The 19,985-nt window shown below is 40.8% G+C and overlaps 2 protein-coding genes across 2 annotated transcripts; one reads left to right on the forward strand and one right to left on the reverse strand.

Moving 5' to 3' along the window:
• Positions 1–834: 834 nt before the first annotated feature.
• On the reverse strand, positions 835–3,907 carry znf593 (zinc finger protein 593). The gene is made up of 4 exons (XM_034231728.1): positions 3,791–3,907; positions 3,400–3,607; positions 1,340–1,402; positions 835–1,219 (listed from the first exon to the last, which is right to left on the reverse strand). The coding sequence occupies exons 2-4, from the start codon at positions 3,597–3,599 to the stop codon at positions 1,093–1,095; spliced, it is 390 nt and encodes a 129-aa protein (XP_034087619.1). The 5' UTR covers positions 3,600–3,607; positions 3,791–3,907; the 3' UTR covers positions 835–1,092.
• On the forward strand, positions 3,580–18,861 carry rlf (RLF zinc finger). Its single transcript, XM_034231720.1, has 9 exons — positions 3,580–3,692; positions 4,918–5,180; positions 7,163–7,317; positions 9,393–9,474; positions 10,297–10,432; positions 10,549–10,751; positions 11,716–11,852; positions 12,027–12,168; positions 13,577–18,861. The coding sequence occupies exons 2-9, from the start codon at positions 5,004–5,006 to the stop codon at positions 18,341–18,343; spliced, it is 5,799 nt and encodes a 1,932-aa protein (XP_034087611.1). The 5' UTR covers positions 3,580–3,692; positions 4,918–5,003; the 3' UTR covers positions 18,344–18,861.
• The last annotated feature ends 1,124 nt before the right edge of the window (positions 18,862–19,985 follow it).

Below are 19,985 nucleotides of genomic sequence, written 5' to 3' on the forward strand. Positions count from 1 at the left end.
AAAGGATAGATGCAATCTGCTTCAGTATGTGTAAAAAAAAAAAAAATCTCAATTTGACCATTTAGTGCTTTATTTTGAAACTGACGACCGGAAGTTTACGTTTTCTCTCACTTTACTAAAGTTAGGTGTTGGCACAGTAGCAACATTTAAAGTGGCAGTGTTGCGTTGCTCATCCCAGGAATGTCTGCTGAAACGCTTCAATTATACATTTCTTTGCCAAAGCACACTGTTATTAGTATGTTTTGAAGCTTTGTATGTACCAGTGGAAGGCTTTGTTTTTGCTGGACTAACCTTTGGAATACCAAGATGTCAACAATGGGGCCAGTGCAGTTTTCATTCTGTATAGAGGAAATGTTGGCAGAAATAAAAGGGGCTGCTATACAGTAAAGATACCCAGCTTGAGAGAGATTGCTGGCATTATCTGCCATGTGTCATACCATTACAAGAGTAATAACTAAAGCAATATCTCCGTTAATTTGATGTTGCACATACCAAGACATGAACACAAGCCTTACTTCTAGAACTCAAGTGTGATCTCTCTTTGAACATATGATCATCGTGTATAGGAGTTGTGTGCGTTCAACCAAAGAGTGTGAAATCCTTCCTAGATTATTTTATTTAAAATAGGCTAGTTCAAAACCTCTCAATCCTTGTCAACATGTACAGTTTCCTCCAAATAAATACTGATGTAGAAAGGAAATGAAAATCCCTCCACCAATATTATTTTAAACATCTTGTCCTGGGAATTGTTGTGGGTTGGTTACCCTCCGGATTTAGGAAATACTGCAATAACCACAGTGCGTGGTCTCATTCAAAACCCATATGAAAGCAATCTGCAATCTCCATCTACCTCATGTTTATTAGCATTCCACACAGTGCTAAACATACTCAATATTTGCATAGGTACATGTTGTATTACATTACCTAGTATAAAAGGTAAAGCCTTTTCTGATTCTGTTGAAGTGTGTCACAAAAAAAGCATTTAACATTGCACTCAAAATGTGTGGGTCAACAAGGAATAACCGAAGCATTATCCCTTTTGTAAATGCTTCGGTTATTGGGGTGATCAGTCCATGGCTTAAAGTGGGTGGCTCAGTCCATGTCCTCTTCCACAGTCTGTGTCTTCACTTCAACTGTTTTTGCGGGGATGTATGAGCCCATACCTGCCGCTCTCTCTGCCTCTGCCTGGGTGTAGGGCTCCTCTCTGAGCTTTTTCAGCCTGGAAGGAAAAAGAAGAAGAGGTAAGCTCTGAAAATCACAGAGATACTTGGCCGTTTCAGTTGCAGGGGAAATAAAGTAGGTCGATGTGAAAATATACTGTTGAGATATGGTGCCTTACCGTCTTTTGTGCACTTTGGTTTTGAAGTGCTCTTTCATTGATCTCATGTCCACAAAATATCTCCTGGAAGACATGAAGGAACACAGTGTTAAAGGCTAACTGCATAATACCATGTTATTATTACCTTGTCTAAGATCTCTTTTGTAAGAGAGACTTTCATAGCAAAACAAATCAAATCGATATAAAACCAATACAAAACATTATAACCAGTCACAATAGAAACTATCACATATATTTTTTTTTAAAAGAAGAAGAAGGTCCAGAGTTAAAGGTTGATGGTCATCCAGTAAGCTGAGACTCTTAGGACCTGCTTAACATTCTGTCAGTATCAGCGTACATTAGATATCTGCTGCTTGTTATAACACAGTATGTGGAATTTAACATAGTACATTTGCTGTACTTAGTCAACATTTTGGGTTGCTTGCAATTCACTTGAGTATTCACATATAAATGCTACTTTTGTACTTTTACAGCAGTATACTTCTGTGGGAAATATTGTACGCTTCACTGCAATACATTTGACAGCTTTAGATACTTAATATTTTGAAATGTGCCAATGATTAATGAACAATGTAGAATAAATCATGATGTATTATTACTAGGGCTGTCAAGTTAACGCGTTAATAACGCAAAAAAAAATGAACGCCACTAATTATTTTAACGCGATTAACGCATGTGTATTTTTTTTCCTCGGCCGCCCCGTAGTTTCAGAGCGCATCGAGTTTAAAATACCATCTACAAGCTGATGCTGACAGCCCCGCTCCTGCCGCCCGCTTGTGGCAGACCACACTTCCACGCTCACCGGCAGGCACCGACTGGCTATTGGGAGGACCGGGAGGGTGTTTGTATGTGTGGCACGAGCAAGCGAGAGAGAGACCTTACGTGCATTGTTGTTGTTAGCATCTGGTGCTAGCTAGCTGCGCTAACGGATATAAGGAGCTGTTTAAATGAAAACAGAGGAGCGACAACTGCGCCGAGCACTTGACTTTATGCAGGAAGCCAGACAGTGGGACATTGTACGAAAAGTCAGCACACTCAGCACGGATAGTGCAACATGATTGCAGCGTCCAGGCAGCTCCCGTTCGAGCATGCATTGAGTTGCACATAGCTCCAACACACACACACACACACACACACACACACACACACACACACACACACACACACACACACACACACACACACACACACACACACACACACACACACACACACACACACACCACACACACACACACACACACACACACACACACACACACACACACACACACACACACACACACACACACACACACACACACACACACACACACACACACACACACACACACACACACACACACACACACACACACACACACACACACACACACACACACACACACACACACACACACACACACACACACACACACACCATTTGTATTGTACTATTGTATGAGAGAGGTTCCAGGTTGAATTGAGGCGAATATTTGTAATGCTCAGAGGTTGTTGTGTTTAATATTCATGAGAATATTTGTCATTGTTCAAATGATAATAAACATTAGCATAAAGCATATTTGTCCACTCATATGTTGATAAGAGTATTAAAAACTTGAAAAATATTCCTCTAAGGTACATTTAGAACAGATCAAAAATGTGCGATTAATTTGCGATTAATCGCGATTAACTATTTTAATCGACTGACAGCCCTCATTATTACGCATATATTAATCTACCTATTTAAACATTAACATTAGAATGGCTTACATAGTATTGCACATCAATCCCATTGTATTCTGAATTTGCCAATCTGCATAATGAGTACTATTACTCATGGTAATTTAAGTATATTTCTATTTTGATATGTTCATTTACTTTTAAGAGTACCTTTGCACTGATATACCATATAATTCCACCATTAGCCAACTCAGCTCATCTTCAATTGGTAAACAAACTTTTTAAATGGTCACAAAAAGGACATATCCGTCATAGATAAGAATTAGTGCAATTGTTTGAATAGCAAATAACAAATGGTAAGCCTTATGAACATTGGAAATCAACAGGGGTGAACTTACGCGCAGTGTAAACAGTAGTGTTGTGCACACCCCGTCACGTCGACGTCCACCTCCTGGTTCAGCAGCTTGGCCGCTGCCTCAGTCTTCATGTCCGAGTGGATCTCGTCCATGTCTTTGGTCCTGCGCTTTGTCTTCCATGTCTTTGCAATGTGCTTCTTCGCGTCACTTTTGTGATTTCCCGTTTGTTTGGACTTTCCCATGGTTGATCCTGGTGAGCAAAAAACAGAATACAGTTATCAGCCATCGAAGCTCACAAACTAGCTATTTCACTCGACCAAATCAGATCCTGTGGAGTAAGTATGTATGTCCATTAGAAACATTCAGCTCAACGAACAGCAATGCAAGGTATTAGATCAACAAATCTTCACATATGTATCTTAGCTGTGCTTACCGTTTACACGTGTGACCGAAAGGAATGTATTTTCTTCCGGGTCAAGAAAAGCCACAAAAGAAACACCCACTAACCTGTAGGGGGCGCTAAACACCAGTATTTGGAAAATATTGAAAACCAAAGTAATACCAAACCAAAGTAACACTACAATAATGAAACTACGGATAGGACATACTAATAAAATAAAAAAAGTAAAATGTACATTAAAAACTGTTCACATTTGGATCAATTAATTGTTTACTTATGCTAATAAACAGAAAAAATACTGCAATGCTGTCACTAAGCTTTGGATGGAGTTTTTGTCAGTTCACATCATGGTTCACATGTGCATTTTTCTAAAAAATAATATGCAACTGTTAGACTGCCAGAGCAACAGCAGCAGTTTTTCATCCACTTCCTGTGCATGATTTTCAATGTTTGTGATAAACTGAAGTATGAAGTGTTCATTTTTTTATGATATATTTTTGAAATGGTTAGGTTAACCGTATCTGCAAAAAGCATTTTCTTCCCGAATCTGAAAAAATGCTGTTTGCTCAGAATCTCACTAGAAGTTGACTTTTTAAAGATACGTAGTTCCCACTGCCACAGGGTATTCAGACACATTTGATGATCTTTTGGAATTTGATTAAACACGTAGTTATGCTGATAGATTGTGCTTTCCTCTGTTTTATATCATATTTAAGTCAATATCTTTTGGTTTTTGACTGACAAAACAATTGATTTAAAATCATGTCATTGTATTCTTAGAAAACTGGGATGGACATTTCAGAGATTTTATAAAGCAAAAGATAATCAAGAAAAAAAATATTTATTTATTATCACTTATCTGACATTAAAATAAAACACCATACACTTTGTTATGCACATCAAAATAAAACATCCTGATAGGAAAAATGCAAAGCCTGTAATATGTTAACACTAATGGTTAGTTTGCTTGGTGTCCACATTAATTAACGCACCAAGGGTTGCTGAAATGAAAATAAAAAGGTTCTTTAACATTCCAGGAAATAACAACAACCAACAAATAATCATACCAATAAACCTGACGTCACATTTCTACCAGTCGCCCCCTTATATATACAGTCTATAGTCGCCCCCCTCTCCCATGATGTCTTCGGGTCCTGCAGGTGAAGTTCACCACACGTAAATATTCCGACAGCCCGTGAAGGCGGCGTCAGACTGCACTGCATACGCGCCGTGTGGAGGAGCGAAGATGGCGGAGAGTGTGGAGCCGGAGCAGGACTGGATGGACCGGGCCCTGGACACGGCTGACGACACCCTGGTTGCAATGGAAACCCTACTGGCTACACTTAGAGCATTTGAAGACGTGCTCAGGCAACAAGAACTATCCATAGCATCTTCCACGGAGTACTGCGACAACTTCTGTCAGGTAATGTGTACATGCAAACATTGATGCCAGCGTTAGCTTCACGTTAGCTCGCCCTGGGTTGTTTTTCTCGTTTCCTGCAGGCTACAGCTAACGTACCACAGCTGCTGGCCCGCTAGCTACCTGCTCAAGTTTAGGGCTGGTCCATAACAAGAGAGCTATTGCACACTCTGTATTTGTATTTATATTAACACATGCATATCATGCACGCTTAAACATTGTAGCTAATAGTATTGGCCTTGGGATGTAGGCTGTTGGCAGATGAGTGATGTACTGTGTGTTGTCTCAAGTTCTTACAGTAAGCTGACTGATGTTCTCGTTTTAGTCAAAACATACTGGCAAGGATCTAACATAATGCACTGGACATTTGCACAACATTTATTGTTTGGGGCGGGGCGGCATCGCGTTATGTTTATCCACATTTTCTCGCTAGTTGCAGCGTTAAGCCACTGGGAAATTGCATTTTGATCATTCTGAGAAGTTGTAAGAATCCAAAACTGCATTTACATAACGTTAGTGTTTGTAAAGATTGATAATGGGCTGGCCAGGTTGAGGATTTGCCACTACCATGTTATATTTTTATTTTTATTTTATTTACAATGATTATGCACTCTTATTTAAATGACCCTTATTCTCAAACTCATAGTGTGTAAGTACAAATGCAAAAACAAATATTATTAATTGTATTTTGGTAAAAATGTTTCAACTTTGCCAGTAAGGGAACCTGATACATGAAAAATGTATTTTATTTTCACTGCTTGGTGAAAATGGTTAGAATATAATATCATATACAGTAGCATATACAATAATTATCATTACTGTCCACCAGAAGAACAACAACATAAAACACAGACAGCCTTTAGGTAAACAACCACAATAACACAGTGATATATCACATTAAACAGTTCAAGTCTCTTTAAAGTGTGTTTGCTGAACTGCATTGGAAAGATACCAACACAAACTAGGAAAATGAAACAGAAAAGTAGACAACATTTGAAGATAGCAAAAGGATTTGTGTCAAGTCTCTTTTGGTCTGATGATATTTCCTTATATCAAAAGATGGCATATGTTCTCATGTTGAATAACTGTTTGGTAATTCCCTGAGCATTTAAGTTTTCACACTTTGTAAATGCAATGTTTTTGGGTTGATTTCAAACAAAAAGTGTGTGTTTATTGTGTATTTATTTTCTGTTGAAGTCGGAAGTAGTCTGGGTTTAATTAGTACACTGCTAAGGGTCTCCAGGGTTGAGCCCTTATGTGTGGCTTCCTTTGAGATGGCACTATATATTTAGACTGATGGGAATTAATTTAGTGCCTCTCTGTGGACACAAGCAGCAACCAGCTAGGGTCCTACTGTCTGGCAAATGGGACTCCTGGGATCTTGATAGTGATGATGATTTAATGTGTGAACATATAGGTGACACTGGTTTACACACACAGATGTGACTGAGGACAGTTAAGACAATATTGACTGCAAACAATAATGTGCCCTCTGGTAAAGGTAAAGAGTCAATAAGAGAACATAACCATTTTATTTTACTTTATCACTTCTTGTTAACTTAATTTGAATAGTTTTCATATCCATATAATACAGTTGTGTTGACCAAAGGAAGGAAATCACTATTGCATTCATTACAAAACACATCCAGGTAGCTGTAAAATGTTATAAGTAAAAGCTTGAAAAATATGGTAATTAACATGTCCCCCTCATCTGTAAGTTGTTGTTTTTTAGCATGTCAACTCACTAGGGGTTCAGGTTTGTCATATGCTGTACAGTGAAATCCCATCAGGCCTAATCAGAAGTGTCTCACACATCAGACAGTGTCAGCTGGGATCAACTGGTATCTCCCCCAGGTGGAAACCCACTGTTTATCAGACAAATGTCTCCTCTATGATGTCTTTTTATCACTGTTTTTGAAAGTATTTTAGTTCTCTGTTTATCTCCATTTTTGACACTTTATGATGTTTTTGTGTTTTGTTTATAGGCACTCATGCACTATGCTGGGAGCAGGAACTCTATGGAGCATGGTCTGCCTCTTCTGGAGGTCTACTGTCTGTCCATTAGCTGTTTCGCTGCAGCCCGATCCCACCTCACTCCAGACTCCGACAGAGTGGCCCTTGTTTTGAAGAGACTTGCTTTGTGAGTATTGAAAAAGGTCCAAGGCGTATTTTGCTCCCGTCACATTTTACCCACTGGCATCATTTTTCATAGTACATAAATATTGCACCGTTACAGTACAATCACAAAGGAGTGATTCTTCAAAAATGGTGGCTTCAACTAATATATTTTCCTCTACTCTGCCTGCATTTTACAGAATTTAAACCTAAATGAAACTTGTAGAATAAACAGATTTAGATTAAATGTCACTATTTTAGATTTGTTTGGTAATCCAGTGTTTCCCACAGATCTGAAATATACTTGGGGGGGTGGTGGTAGCGGGGGGGGGGGGGTTGAGGTGACGTGCAACAACATTAACATTGACCTTTCTGTTGGTCGCTTGTTAGCAGACCCTTCACGCGATGGCAGAGCGAACAGGTACAGGCAGGGCCTATAATGATAGCCCTATAGTTTAAATCTACTACCCACACATGAACATATGGAAATGGATTACTATTTAAAAAAATAAATGTATTTATAAATGTATTTAGGAACCTATCCATGTGATTTTTAGTGGGGGTCGACCTCAAATCCTCTAGGGGGGTCCAGGGGCATGCCCCCCCGGTAAGATTTTATTTTGGAGTTAAATGCATCAATCTGGTGCATTTTGAGGGGAAAATAAAGAGACTAGATCTATGGAAACACCTATATTAAACAGAACTGTATACATTTCAATAATCATAAAATCATGGCCATAACCAATAACATACCATTTCCAATATGAAAAAAACGCTGAAACTTGTTTATTAATTAATTTTTGGTTCATTTATAGTTGTGAGTGTGTCTGTGCTCCTGAATCAGCCTCTCCTGTCTCCCTCCTCTCCCCCTGCTCCTCTTTGAGGCAGCAGCAAAGACTAGTTTTCTCTCAACAAGTTTTAAAAGTGTATCTTACCTTTTTTTACCTAGTTAACTTTTTATTTATTTATTCATGCATATTTTACTAATCACATTACATTTCATTTAGCTGACACTTTTATCCAAAGCGACCTATAATGACCGATTACAGGGACATTCTCCCTGGAGTAACTAAGGGCTAAGTGCCTTACTCAAGGGCACACTAGTGGTGGTGTTCCTGGCGGGATTTGAACTCACAGCCTTCCGATCTTCAGCCCACCTCACTATCCATTAGACCAATCACTACCCTCTTAAATGGAAATATGTGGTGACCACACCGTTTGAGAACCACTGAGAACTTAGACTAAGTTAACTATCTAAACACTCAGAGAGTCCTTTACCTCACCTGAGCTGAGGTTATCCCGAGCTTGAATGACACACAGACCAATCAAGGGCTTTGATTTATGATCTGTATGACAGTGGCCATGTCGGCAGGCCACATCATGTGGACAGCCAGTCACCCTGTGTGAGGCAGGCCACTTAACAGGCCAGAAGGAGGCGAGATCAGAGCAAGGGAGCGAGGGATCATTGTCCACAAGTTAATCGATCACAGATGGCGTCGTGGTCACGGACGAATAAAAAAAAAATATATATTATATTAAAAAAAAAAAACTAAATGCTAAATGGGTCGCGAAATATACTTGGGCGGCCGTTAATATACCTGGGCGGCCCGCTCAAGTATAGTCTATGTGTGGGAAACCCTGTAATCTTTCCAGACTGAAGAATAAATCTCATACAATTTGAGAATCTGGCACAAATTTCTGTTTTTACAGTTTCTGATGATGACAAATATTGTAATTTTGCAATCTTTTAAAGAGGATATGCCTTTTCAAGCCTATTTTGCTACTAAGAGGCTGCTTTGATTGGCAACATTTCTTGCATTGGGGATAGAGGTTGTTTCATTGCTTTGAGCTCAATTCAAAGTCTTGCATGAAGGATCTTATATTGGTAACCTTGTAATAACCTTGTGTATGTGAAGCCACCTCAAAACATGTCAGCACTGTTCATTCCATTTTCAAATGATCCTTTTTGACATGTTTAATGTATGGATATGAAGAAAGCTTTTTCTTGACGTTTGTATTATGACAGACTGTATTTAAAAAATAGTATGACCAGACTTCATTCCTGCGAAATCATTCTCAAATTGTTATTATTTCTTTCAGGAGCTGTTTTGAACTATTGCTGTCAGTGCCTGAGAATGAAATCCCGTATGAAGCCTGGGTTCAATTCCACCACTCTGTTCAGGTAGAGAAAGTTGTTTCGAAACATTGTTTGCTGATGTGCTGCAGACTTAAATCCTTGATACAAATAAAATGGTCTAAAGACAAATGCCGTTCTGTTTGCTCATGCCTTAGCAGGCGTTATCAGAAGCCTTCTGATAGGCTAGTGAAGCCTGATGTCCCCAGCTGTTGTAGATAGGAGTATTTTATTTCGGATTGACCTTGTTGAGACTAAATCCACAGTGTTTTATAACCCCTAACTCATATATTGGTAGACAGTCATTTGTGATAAATGCTTGCTGAAGGAAAAACTATACTGATATACAACAATGAGTAATGGGAGCTCATTACCACACAAACATACAGTAAAACTAATTAATTTATGTTCATTAAGTAGATATTTTCTTTGCTGTTGCTGTTGGATCGTTCCCAGCTAAGTGGCTGTAACAAATACAGCACAGTGCATAATATGTCCTAGATTAATCACAAGAATTATGTTGTTTGATGTCCTTTTCTAATTAGAAAAATGAACACTTGTCTGCAGAGTTGACAACAGAGGGAAAGCAATTTAAAAACTGGGCAGCAGGCGCTGAGCTGTGTTCAAGTTTTATTTTCAGACCTGAAAAGTGGGGTTAAAAAAATATTTAGTTTTTTAGAATAAATATATTTGGCCTAAAAATTAAGTTATAGTAAAAGTGAATGAGTAGCCTTTCCTTAGCAAAAGTCCATATTTCACATAATTTATATTACAATAACCTTCTGTGTAGGTGTTCTCAAGAACAAACAGAAAAAATGGTGGTTTTAAAAAAAACATTTAAGATATAATGTTTTTGCAACTTTATTGCAGATTGCTCATGATACCTTGCTACAGTATGGAAGCACAGACCTCCAAGCTTTACTCCAGATCACAGGAGAGGGAGGCGCGTGGAGCAACACTGTCCTCACCTCTCTCCTCACCGGCCAGCCAACAAACCCAGAAGAAGGTACGGATCTAGTTAACTCAACTATGCTATTTCTTTTAGACATGAAAGTACTTATCGTCAGGTTGACCCTGTTGAGGTAGTTTTCTAATCAGATCTTCTTTGCATCCTGTCACTAGTTAATGCATACATCAGCTTGGAGGGCGAGGGCTTCATGGAGATGCGCGTGAAGCACCTGGAGAAGATGGGCGAAATGGCTAAAGCTGTGGTGCTGGCCAAAGCCTGCACTGAATGCAGCTTCATCTCCAACCAAGCTACCTTCCGTCAAACCTTTGTCTTCCTGCTCTGTCACCTGCTGCCCAATGAAGAGGCCATCATGGAGGTATTGCAGCGCTATGACCCTAATTTAACATAGTCATTGATAGGTGAGTTAGGTGTAAAACCTACAAGTTGCGATGGGTAGAAGAATGCAGGAAACTAGTTGGCTTGCAAGCAGAGGTCTAAATAAAAGTGATAACTAAATGTTTGAAATGCTCAGCCTGTGCTCAACTTGCTGTTGCTGTAAGAGGAGACATCTGGTTTTGGCAGGATGTGTTCAGGGCTCACAGCAGGTGGTCTGATATCTCAGTTTGACTCCAGATGAAGCGTCACCTATGCTGAGCAGTCAGTCACACACAGGAATAACACATTTCTCCCTCCTGATATTATAACATTTTTATTTATTCAACGATGAATAAAAATGTGGACATATTCAAACATTTTTATAGTTATAAATATTAAAAATATGTCTATTTATAGTGGGTACCAGCTAGTCAGTTGGAAGACTCAGAAAACCTGTTAAAAAGGCTTTAGAGGGCCTTTTAGCACACATAATAGCTGTGGTATCTTCCTGTCTTCGTATTCACAGACCGGTTTCTTTAACCCTTTGTCCTACATCTGTTGTGCTATCAACTCCTGCACCTTTTACTGGTATGCAGTCAGTTGAAACCTTGTACATCCAGCTATTAACTTGTCATGCTGTTGAAGGATGACACATTGGAATAATTAACTTTTAGTAGACTTTTGCCACTATTTTGTAGCGCACAATATTCAAAGGATTCAAAGGCTTTATTGTCAGCACAATATTCTAACATTTCCTTACTTGGAATGCAATCAAATCAATACGACATCATCTTTACATATCCCTTAAGGGCATGGTAACTTCTGAATAATTTCTTACTGAGTATGGATGAATAAGATATTATTGGTATACACTGGATTTATTAGATTTGAAACAGTGCCTGGAGGATGATTTGTCTATCATGTTGTTTTCTAAGCAGTCAGCATTGTATTTACTCCCTGAACAGATATCAAGACTTGACTGTAAGCACGTATTGGAGATCACATGTACTTTGGAGTCTGAGGGGGAGGAGAACCACGCCTTCATCTTGTGCACAACTTTCCTGACACAGCAGCTTCAGCAGCAGAACCTGTACTGTTCCTGGTGAGTGCTTCCTGTCTGGAGCCAAGATGTTGGGTTGACTGCATGTATTGTACATTTTGACTCCCTGATAAGATGAGTTGTTTCTCTTTATTGTTGTGGACATCACAGTTTGTCAAATTTGAATATCTTTGAGAAAAATAAATATAACTTAGATTTCTTGTGTTTTATCCAAAGGGAGTTGACTCTGTTGTGGAGTAAGCTTCAGAGGAGGATCGACCCCTCGTTGATGTCCCTTGTGGAACGATGCCTTCAGCTAGGTGCCATTGCCAAAACGGTCCTGCATTTGCTTTGCCTCGTCCGTATCATTCAGACAGAGGTGAGCCCAATAGGCTGCTTTCCATTTCTATGCTGGGTTTTAGCTGGTCCATTTGGTTGTAAAAATATCCTGTTGGACATTTTCGCACATGAGTAAACCCCAATAGACTCTCGGATGTTTTATAAAATAGACAACGAGTTAAAGAGAGGTCTTAAAACATCCAGCCTTCAAAAGAGTAGTCAGGAGGTGGAAACTGCAGTAAACTTAACAAAAATGTCATCCCACTATTTATGTATTACTTAAAATAGCAATTTTAATTTCAATGACCTTTTAGTGTCAGAATGTAATGCATGTCAATCAATCAATGTGTATTTATATAGCCCAATATCACAAATGTTACATTTGTCTCAGTGGACTTCACAGTTTGTACAGAATATCAGTATGACAATACGACACCCTCTGTCCTTGGACCCTCACATCGTACAAGGAAAAATTTCCGGAGAAAACCCACAGTTTAAAGGGAAAATGGGAGAAACCACAGGTAGAGCAACAGAGGAGGGATCACTCTAACCAGGACGGACAGATGTGCAATAGATGCCGTGTGTAAATCGAGGAGATAAAACATTTTACAGCATAGGTAGTCCAAATGTTTGGAAATGCATGTGTCTATAATAAGAAGATGAATCCACAAGGATGTCAACAATCCTGTGGGAGTCATCAGGGAAGTAGTATTTTGAGAGTCAGGCAGGACCACAGAGACAGGTTCAGCCACGACTCGAAGTCCAGGACTCAAATCCAGAACTCAGGATAGAGGATCCAGGACACAGGACCACAGCAACAGGATTAGCCTCGACTCAGGATCCCGGCGTATATATGGACACAAAAAAGAGATTTGGGGGAAGCTGGGTTATTCTGAACATGAGAGTACACAGGTACAGACAGAGAGAAGGAGTCAGGTGTCCCCCGACAGTCTAAGCCTATAGCAGCTAAACTAACGTGTGTACATACATGCACTCCCTTAGGATAGGTTGAGGGAAAGAAGTAAGGAACAGAGGTGGAGAGGCACCTCTGTTCCACAACGTGTCTATGCACTCCCTTAGGATAGGGTGAGGGAAAAGAGTAGGAACTAAGATGTATGCGCCACAACTATACCATGAGCGCATTGCTCCAAAGAGTGTTTCTGGCACTGACACCAATCATCAGTTGTGCGTCGACTCGGCAGGGATCAAGGCACGTATATGCCACGCCCTGCTTCCACCGTCTACACACACAACCAAATGACATACCATCAGTAAGGAAAGAGAGTAAGAACTAAAAGGTATAGGTGAAGAGGCACAACGTGTCTACGTCAATGCACTCTTATTAGATTATTTTATCAACTATAAACTTTATAGCATGTAAAACAGTATGCGGTTTTATTTGAAAAAATTGTGAACTAAGGCTAATAATATATCACTTTTATTTTCAGACGCAGGAAATGGGGATACCTGCCTCAGTAGAACTTTGTGTCAAAGCACTTCAACTTCCAAAGCAAGATGACTCAGAAACCAGGATCTCTGTCTGTAAGAGCGTGTCCTGCCTTCTTCCAGGAGACCTTGAAGTGTTGCGTGCCTGCCTTCTCACAGAATTCATTCTTTGCCCAAGCCCGGAGGTCTTTGGGTCCTTGAAGGAGCTTTACTTGCGCCCCGACCAAAAAAATGACCAGGAAAGCGAGGTAATTCCCAACTCACTACGCTGCGAGTTGCTATTAACTCTGAAGGCATACTGGCCGTTTGACCCTGAATTCTGGGACTGGAAAACTCTGAAATATCACTGCATCTCCCTTCTGGGGTTGAGGCCGGAGTCAGAGGGGGAAGAGGAGGAGGCAACAGACAATCGAGATAAAAGTACACAACCTGAGTCTCAGGGAGTCGCAGTGAAAGTAGAATCTGAGCATCAAAAGATGATTAATGGAAGTGTTGATGGTGATAATGAGCAGAAGGATGAGGTTCCACAGGTTTCTAACTCACCAGAAATCAAAGGAGAATCTGAGTCAAAGAAACACAAGTTCTGTTGTAAGATTTGTAAGAGGTCGGTCAGTGACACCCAAATCATTCACCACTCCAAGAGGCACGGAGAGGGCAACAAACACCCCTGTCCCGTGTGCTTGGAAAAGTTTAAGAGCAGAAAGGTTCTTGTTCCTCACCTAAAACAACACGTGCAGAGTAAAACTAATCTCAACATAAAAAAAGAAGATGAGCAGAAACAGGTGGATGAAGAGGATGATGTTATTGAACCAGGGGAGATCACGGTTGACCCTTCCCTAATGCAGTACTACAAATCCACACATGATCCAGAGGTGCTGCAACACATCGTGCAACAAGCCAAAACGGTGAAAGAGAAGAATTTAGATGAGGAAGAGTATGTAACGTTTGAGTACATTGACCAACACTTCAACCTGCAGAATCGGGACGAGTATCCATGTCCAGGAACCGGCTGCACTCGGATTTTTAAACATTCCAAGTACTTGTATGTTCATTTAAAGTCAGAGCACAGAGGTGATGACAATGTAAAACATTTTCAGCAGATGCGAGACAAGCGTGAGAAGTGTGTTTTTTGTAGACGCCATTTATCCTCCGCACACCATCACCGCAAACATCGAAGAGTCCACTATGGAGATCGGCCTTACATGTGTGTGATTATGGATTGTGGTGCTAAATTTAAGACTTCCATCGAGCTTGTCACGCACAAACAGACCCACGGGTTCCACCTCAACTACCAGTGTGAGCTCAAAGGCTGCTACGTCATCTGCTCCGACTTGGGACAAATCTACCACCATGAAGCACAGCATTTCAGAGATGCAGCCTTTACATGCCCAAGCGCTGACTGTAGTAAATACTATCTATCCAAAAAAGAATTCATAAACCATTTATCCACACACAACATCACCTTCTCTGAAAAAGACTTTGAGGCCCAGAGGAAGGCGAGGCGGAAACTTCTTAAGACGCTTACTACTGAAGTGTCAAACCGCCTTAATAAGTCAAGTGATGCAGCAGAGACTGAAAATGGAGATGTCCTAAACTCTTCCTCAACAAGTTGTGCCTCCTCTTTGCAATCACCTGATGGTAAGGAGCCCAAAACAGCAATGACCCTGGTGGCTGTGTGTTTTGATGGAAGCAAGTTTACTTGTGGTTTTGAGAAATGTGGCATGACTTTCTCCAGAGCCAGAGATGTCCAGAGGCATCTTAAGTGTGCCCACCCAGAACACCTCAAACTGGAGAACAAAGAACACAAACATGACAAAGACAGGGGCTCAAAGTCCAAAGGGATGAAGACTGAAACTGAGCCTGACTGTGAGGAAGAGGGAAAAGGGGAGCTCTTAACTCCATTTCAACCCATGAAGGCAGACGAAGAAAGAAAAGAAGATACTGAACCCCAAATCAACGAAACAAACTCTCCAAGCTTTCAAACTAAAACTGATGATCTGAGTGAAGTCCTTATTGGGCTCAGTAAACTGAACCTGAATTCATTATCTCCTCACAGTGTGCCAATTGAGCCCCCTGAGTCCAACCTAGAGTCAAAAGAATCCAACACATCTCTCCATCAGGCCATCATAGCAAAGCCTCCTGTTGTGCTGCTTCGGAAGAGGGCCCTACAAGTGCCAGATGAAAAGGTAGAAGTCAAAACTGAAAACGTATCAGATGATGTTAAAGAAGGTGATGTTAAAGAAGGTGATGTTAAAGAAGGTGATGTTAAAGAAGGTGATGTTAAAGAAGGTGAGGCCGAAGGTGACGCCGAAGGTGACGCCGAAGGTGAGGCCGAAGGTGAGGCCGAAGGTGACGACGAATCATTGGCCAGTGCTAAGCCCTACGTCTGTGAGATGAAAGGTTGTGACTTCAAGACCGCTCGGAGTTACAGCTTAAAGCGACACTATAACAACTTACATGGCCGCACTGTTGAACAGGCAAGAAGGTTGACTTCTCTGAAAACAACATCGTTTAAACCTTACATCTGCCAGCTTTGCTCCCAAAGTCACAGAGAAAAACGCGGGTTGAGGTTCCACTATATTCAGATGCACAACCTGAATCCCACTTTGCTCAACAAAATAAGCTACATACGGCACGAGGGGAAAAAAAACACTTCAATGCGTGCATCTCTCAACCTGAAGAAGCATGGTCTTAACGTATGGAAAAAAGAGATCCCCAAGCTGCAACGCCAACCAGAGGAAAAAAACTCAACGGTGGTAAGCGAAACTAAACTAAACATTGGCAATCACTCACCATCTGAAGAGGGAGGAGAGGGTAAAGCTGAGAGTAAAGAGGAAGACAAAGCACAGAAGGGAGAAAGAGGGGACAGGACAACACAACAGGTCAGGACTACAAGACGATTGGTAACCAAAGGTAATCTCTGCTATATGCTGGATAAATTCAGTAAACCCTTTCATTGTGTAGCAAAACATTGTGATGCTGCTTTTTCCACCCAGGGGGGCCTCGTGCGCCACCTACAGTTGATACATCATTACAATCGCTCTCAACTCCTTTTGGAAAAAGATTTTGAGACGCATCACAGACCAGAAGCCAGAAAAGAGCCCACCAAGAAAAGGCCTCATCCAAACTTAGATGAACCTCAGCCCCAATACAAGTGTAACTTTGCCAACTGTCATTCTTCCTACCACCTTAAAAGCAGCCTAGTGCGTCATACTCGGGATGCTCACTCACAACCTTCAGAGCCGATAAGGTGCAAGTTTGAAGGCTGCACAAGAGTGTTCACCCATGATGATGCACTTAAAAAACATGCGCTTTATAGTCACTGTGAGTACTACGATTCACTGGTGGTACGTCTGCAGAGCACTCACAAAAAGTCAATTACTGGATGCCAAAAAAAGCTAATTGTTGCACCACATAGTCCTCAGAAAGAAGAATCTGGATCAACCGCCGCACAGGCTGAGGGATCCAGTTCAGAGCCTGATGGGACCACCCAGTCACAGGAAACGGGTGAGGAAGCTGTTGATGACATGAAAAACAGAGAAAAAAGGCAACCGAGGTATTGTTTCAGCCGTTATGTCTTCAGATCTCACGAAGAAGCTTTACAGATGTGCCAAGACCGTGGTTTGCGCAAGGCCTACCCATGCATGATGCAGGACTGTGATTCTGTCGTCACGTACTTGAATAGCTTGCACCGTCACTACACGAGGACTCACAGCATGCGTCGGGAGGATATCCGTAAACATAGAGATAAGCTGGTTAATACTGCTGAGCAGCTGGAGGAACTGATTCAGAGGAAGTCAGCCAGGACAACTGTTACGGGAGCATGTTCCCCTAATGGGGTTCGCAAAATGGAGTATCAGGCAGAGCCAGAAAACACGGGGGGGCAGCCTGCGGCCATGAGCTTACACTCCATCAAGGCAGACACACAGGAGGAGGATAATGACAATCCAATGGGGTTCCCAGAGGAGGAAGAGGAGGAGCCGCCACCTGTTGAGAGAAATGGTGTCCTTGTTGGTGCAGATGAGGTGCTTTACGGTGAGCCGAGCACCGGAGGTCACACTGAAGGCTCTGCTGCTGCAGCAGCAGCACAGAACAGCCAGAAGCAGGAAGAGAGATTAAGCTTGGATCAAATCAAACCTCTTCTTCGTTCCCTCACTGTTGACCTCTCGCCACCCTGCTCACTGTGCATAACTGCTGTGGAGGGCCTTCAAGACTCGTCAGGCAGCAAGGATGGGGGTAAACTGGTGAACGGGGCAGCTCCGTTGCCCACCCCTCCTGTTCGCCAGCCACTAAAACGAAAAAATGAATTGTCTGAACCACCCTTAAACTTGAAAGAGACTCAACCTTGTAGCCCTTCTCCTCTCCCATTTGACATCACAGCTTATAAGCCTATAGGCTTTGAGTCTTCCTTCCTGAGGTTCATACAAGACACGACGCCGAAAGACAAAAATGTGCCGGCAGCGAAACGGCGAGAGTCTTTCAGACGTGGTTGTTCAGTAAAAGAGAACAACCAGCTGAGAATCTCTCGCAACCGTAGACACAGTCATTCCCCACTGCTGAAGCCCCACGCTATGACTCGAGACTTTACATCTGTCCAAAACTTGAAGTACATCTTGGACAAAGCCTTGGCGGGGTGTGGGGACCTGGCTATTAAGCAGCTCCAGTATCTGAGACCTGTGGTGGTGCTGGAGAGGCCGGTGTGCAGCACAACCCTGCCGGACATCTTCCCATCAGACACCAACAATTGCGAACTGCTGCTTGGAAGTTAGTTCAACTTAGCACCTTTTAACATAGCTATGGAAAATTATTTTTTACTTTCACAAGTTGATCAGTATTTAGTTTTTCTCTCAATTATAGTATTATGTTTTTGCTGTTTGTTTTTTTATTTGCCAAACTGAAGAATCGTATACAAATTAGCATTGCAATGAAAAACAAGTGTAAATAGCTCAATTCATTTTAGACATGAAAGCATTCAGATGGCACCTAATAAGTTAACTCGTTATCACAAATGTATATACTGTGGTCCTCCAGGATGAATGTTCAGATTGTTAGAAATGGTCAGTAGTGTATTGCAATACCTTCTCAGTTGTGTGAACTTGTGACTGAAAGAAAACAATTCTTTACTACAAAGATTTTGAGGAATATGTTTGGTTATTTTCACCTCAGTTTATAATAAATAAGTGTTGGGATGCAGTGTACAGATGTTGGCAGCCATGTATGTATGTATGTATGTAACACATTTTTAAATAAATAAATGTGGAAACAAATATAAAGCCTTTAACTTTCAGAATTGTGTAAGTGACTCTTTTTATATATACGAAGTCACGAGATAGGTTATCATAGCTGCTGTTTGCAAACCTGAAAAATAACTAATTTAAAATCATCTCTTGTGTTCTATGTATTTCCACTGCCTGGAATATAGTGTTTAAGTGTAATGGTACACGATGAGGTACTATTACCAAAAGGGATGTGTATCAGAAGTGTCTCTGTTCTCTTATAGCTATGACAACATCCTTTTGAAGTAACAATTACTTTTATTAGTGAAGTATTTTTTATTTGATATCACTATTTGAAACATCAGGATTTTATCCAAAGAATTCGGCATTTTACTGGATGATTTACTGGGCAAAGCTAGTGTCGACCTAAAGTCCTGCACCCCATAAACTGTGTAACAGTTAGTTTGTGCAAAAAATATTAACTTTAATTTAGTTTGGGTTTATTTACAACTTAAACAACAGGAGGTTGCTCTTTGAAGATGTAGGTTTTAATACCATCATTATTTTAAGACTACACATTTGTTAACTGTTACTTTGAACTACCACACATAAACACAGGAGCCAGTCAGAAATGGCATAATAGAGAGGATAGTGGGAAAAACCAGTGGCTAATTTATGTCCCCTGAACATTATCATTTGGCAATGACTGAAGTTAGATCCTGGGGTTAGATTATTTCAAATGTGGTGTTTCGCCTAATGTAATAACAAGTGATAGACTGAGATAAATCAGGGTTATTAATCTCATGTTTATATATATTTAAATATATAAGAATTACTTTCCATATACACCATACACTGAATAAACTTTAGCACACAAGTTCACTGTTTGCATGACAAGTATTCTGCACAATTGAGGTGTGGCACAGCTTCTCTAGAGGAGGACTCTAGCGTTTAAAACATTATCTTTGTATCTTTGTATCTGATCCATGGATGTATGATCATAGCAAGGTTGTTTGATGAACAAAATAAGCTATACTCCACATGAGGGTTCAGAGAAAGAGGAAGATGATTTAAAATAAATGTACTTGTAATTTGATAGTGAAGCACTGACACAGCGCTCTACAAAGTGCGGCGAGTGGATAGACCGATTCACGGACTTTCCACATGGTAAAAGTGGGGGGGTCTAAACTAATCA

Source organism: Gymnodraco acuticeps, unplaced genomic scaffold, assembly GCF_902827175.1.
Source record: "Gymnodraco acuticeps unplaced genomic scaffold, fGymAcu1.1, whole genome shotgun sequence".
In the NCBI taxonomy this organism is placed as follows: Eukaryota; Metazoa; Chordata; class Actinopteri; order Perciformes; family Bathydraconidae; genus Gymnodraco; species Gymnodraco acuticeps.

Excerpts from the sequence above, each read along its gene's own strand:
- znf593 (XM_034231728.1), bottom strand. The coding sequence starts at position 3,599 with ATGGGAAAGTCCAAACAAACGGGAAATCACAAAAGTGACGCGAAGAAG. Across the intron at positions 1,403-3,399 it reads CACTACTGTTTACACTGCGC|GAGATATTTTGTGGACATGA; the intron begins GTAAGTTCACCC and ends CATGTCTTCCAG. Across the intron at positions 1,220-1,339 it reads ACCAAAGTGCACAAAAGACG|GCTGAAAAAGCTCAGAGAGG; the intron begins GTAAGGCACCAT and ends TTTTCCTTCCAG.
- rlf (XM_034231720.1), top strand. The coding sequence starts at position 5,004 with ATGGCGGAGAGTGTGGAGCCGGAGCAGGACTGGATGGACCGGGCCCTG. Across the intron at positions 7,318-9,392 it reads GTTTTGAAGAGACTTGCTTT|GAGCTGTTTTGAACTATTGC; the intron begins GTGAGTATTGAA and ends TATTTCTTTCAG. Across the intron at positions 9,475-10,296 it reads AATTCCACCACTCTGTTCAG|ATTGCTCATGATACCTTGCT; the intron begins GTAGAGAAAGTT and ends ACTTTATTGCAG.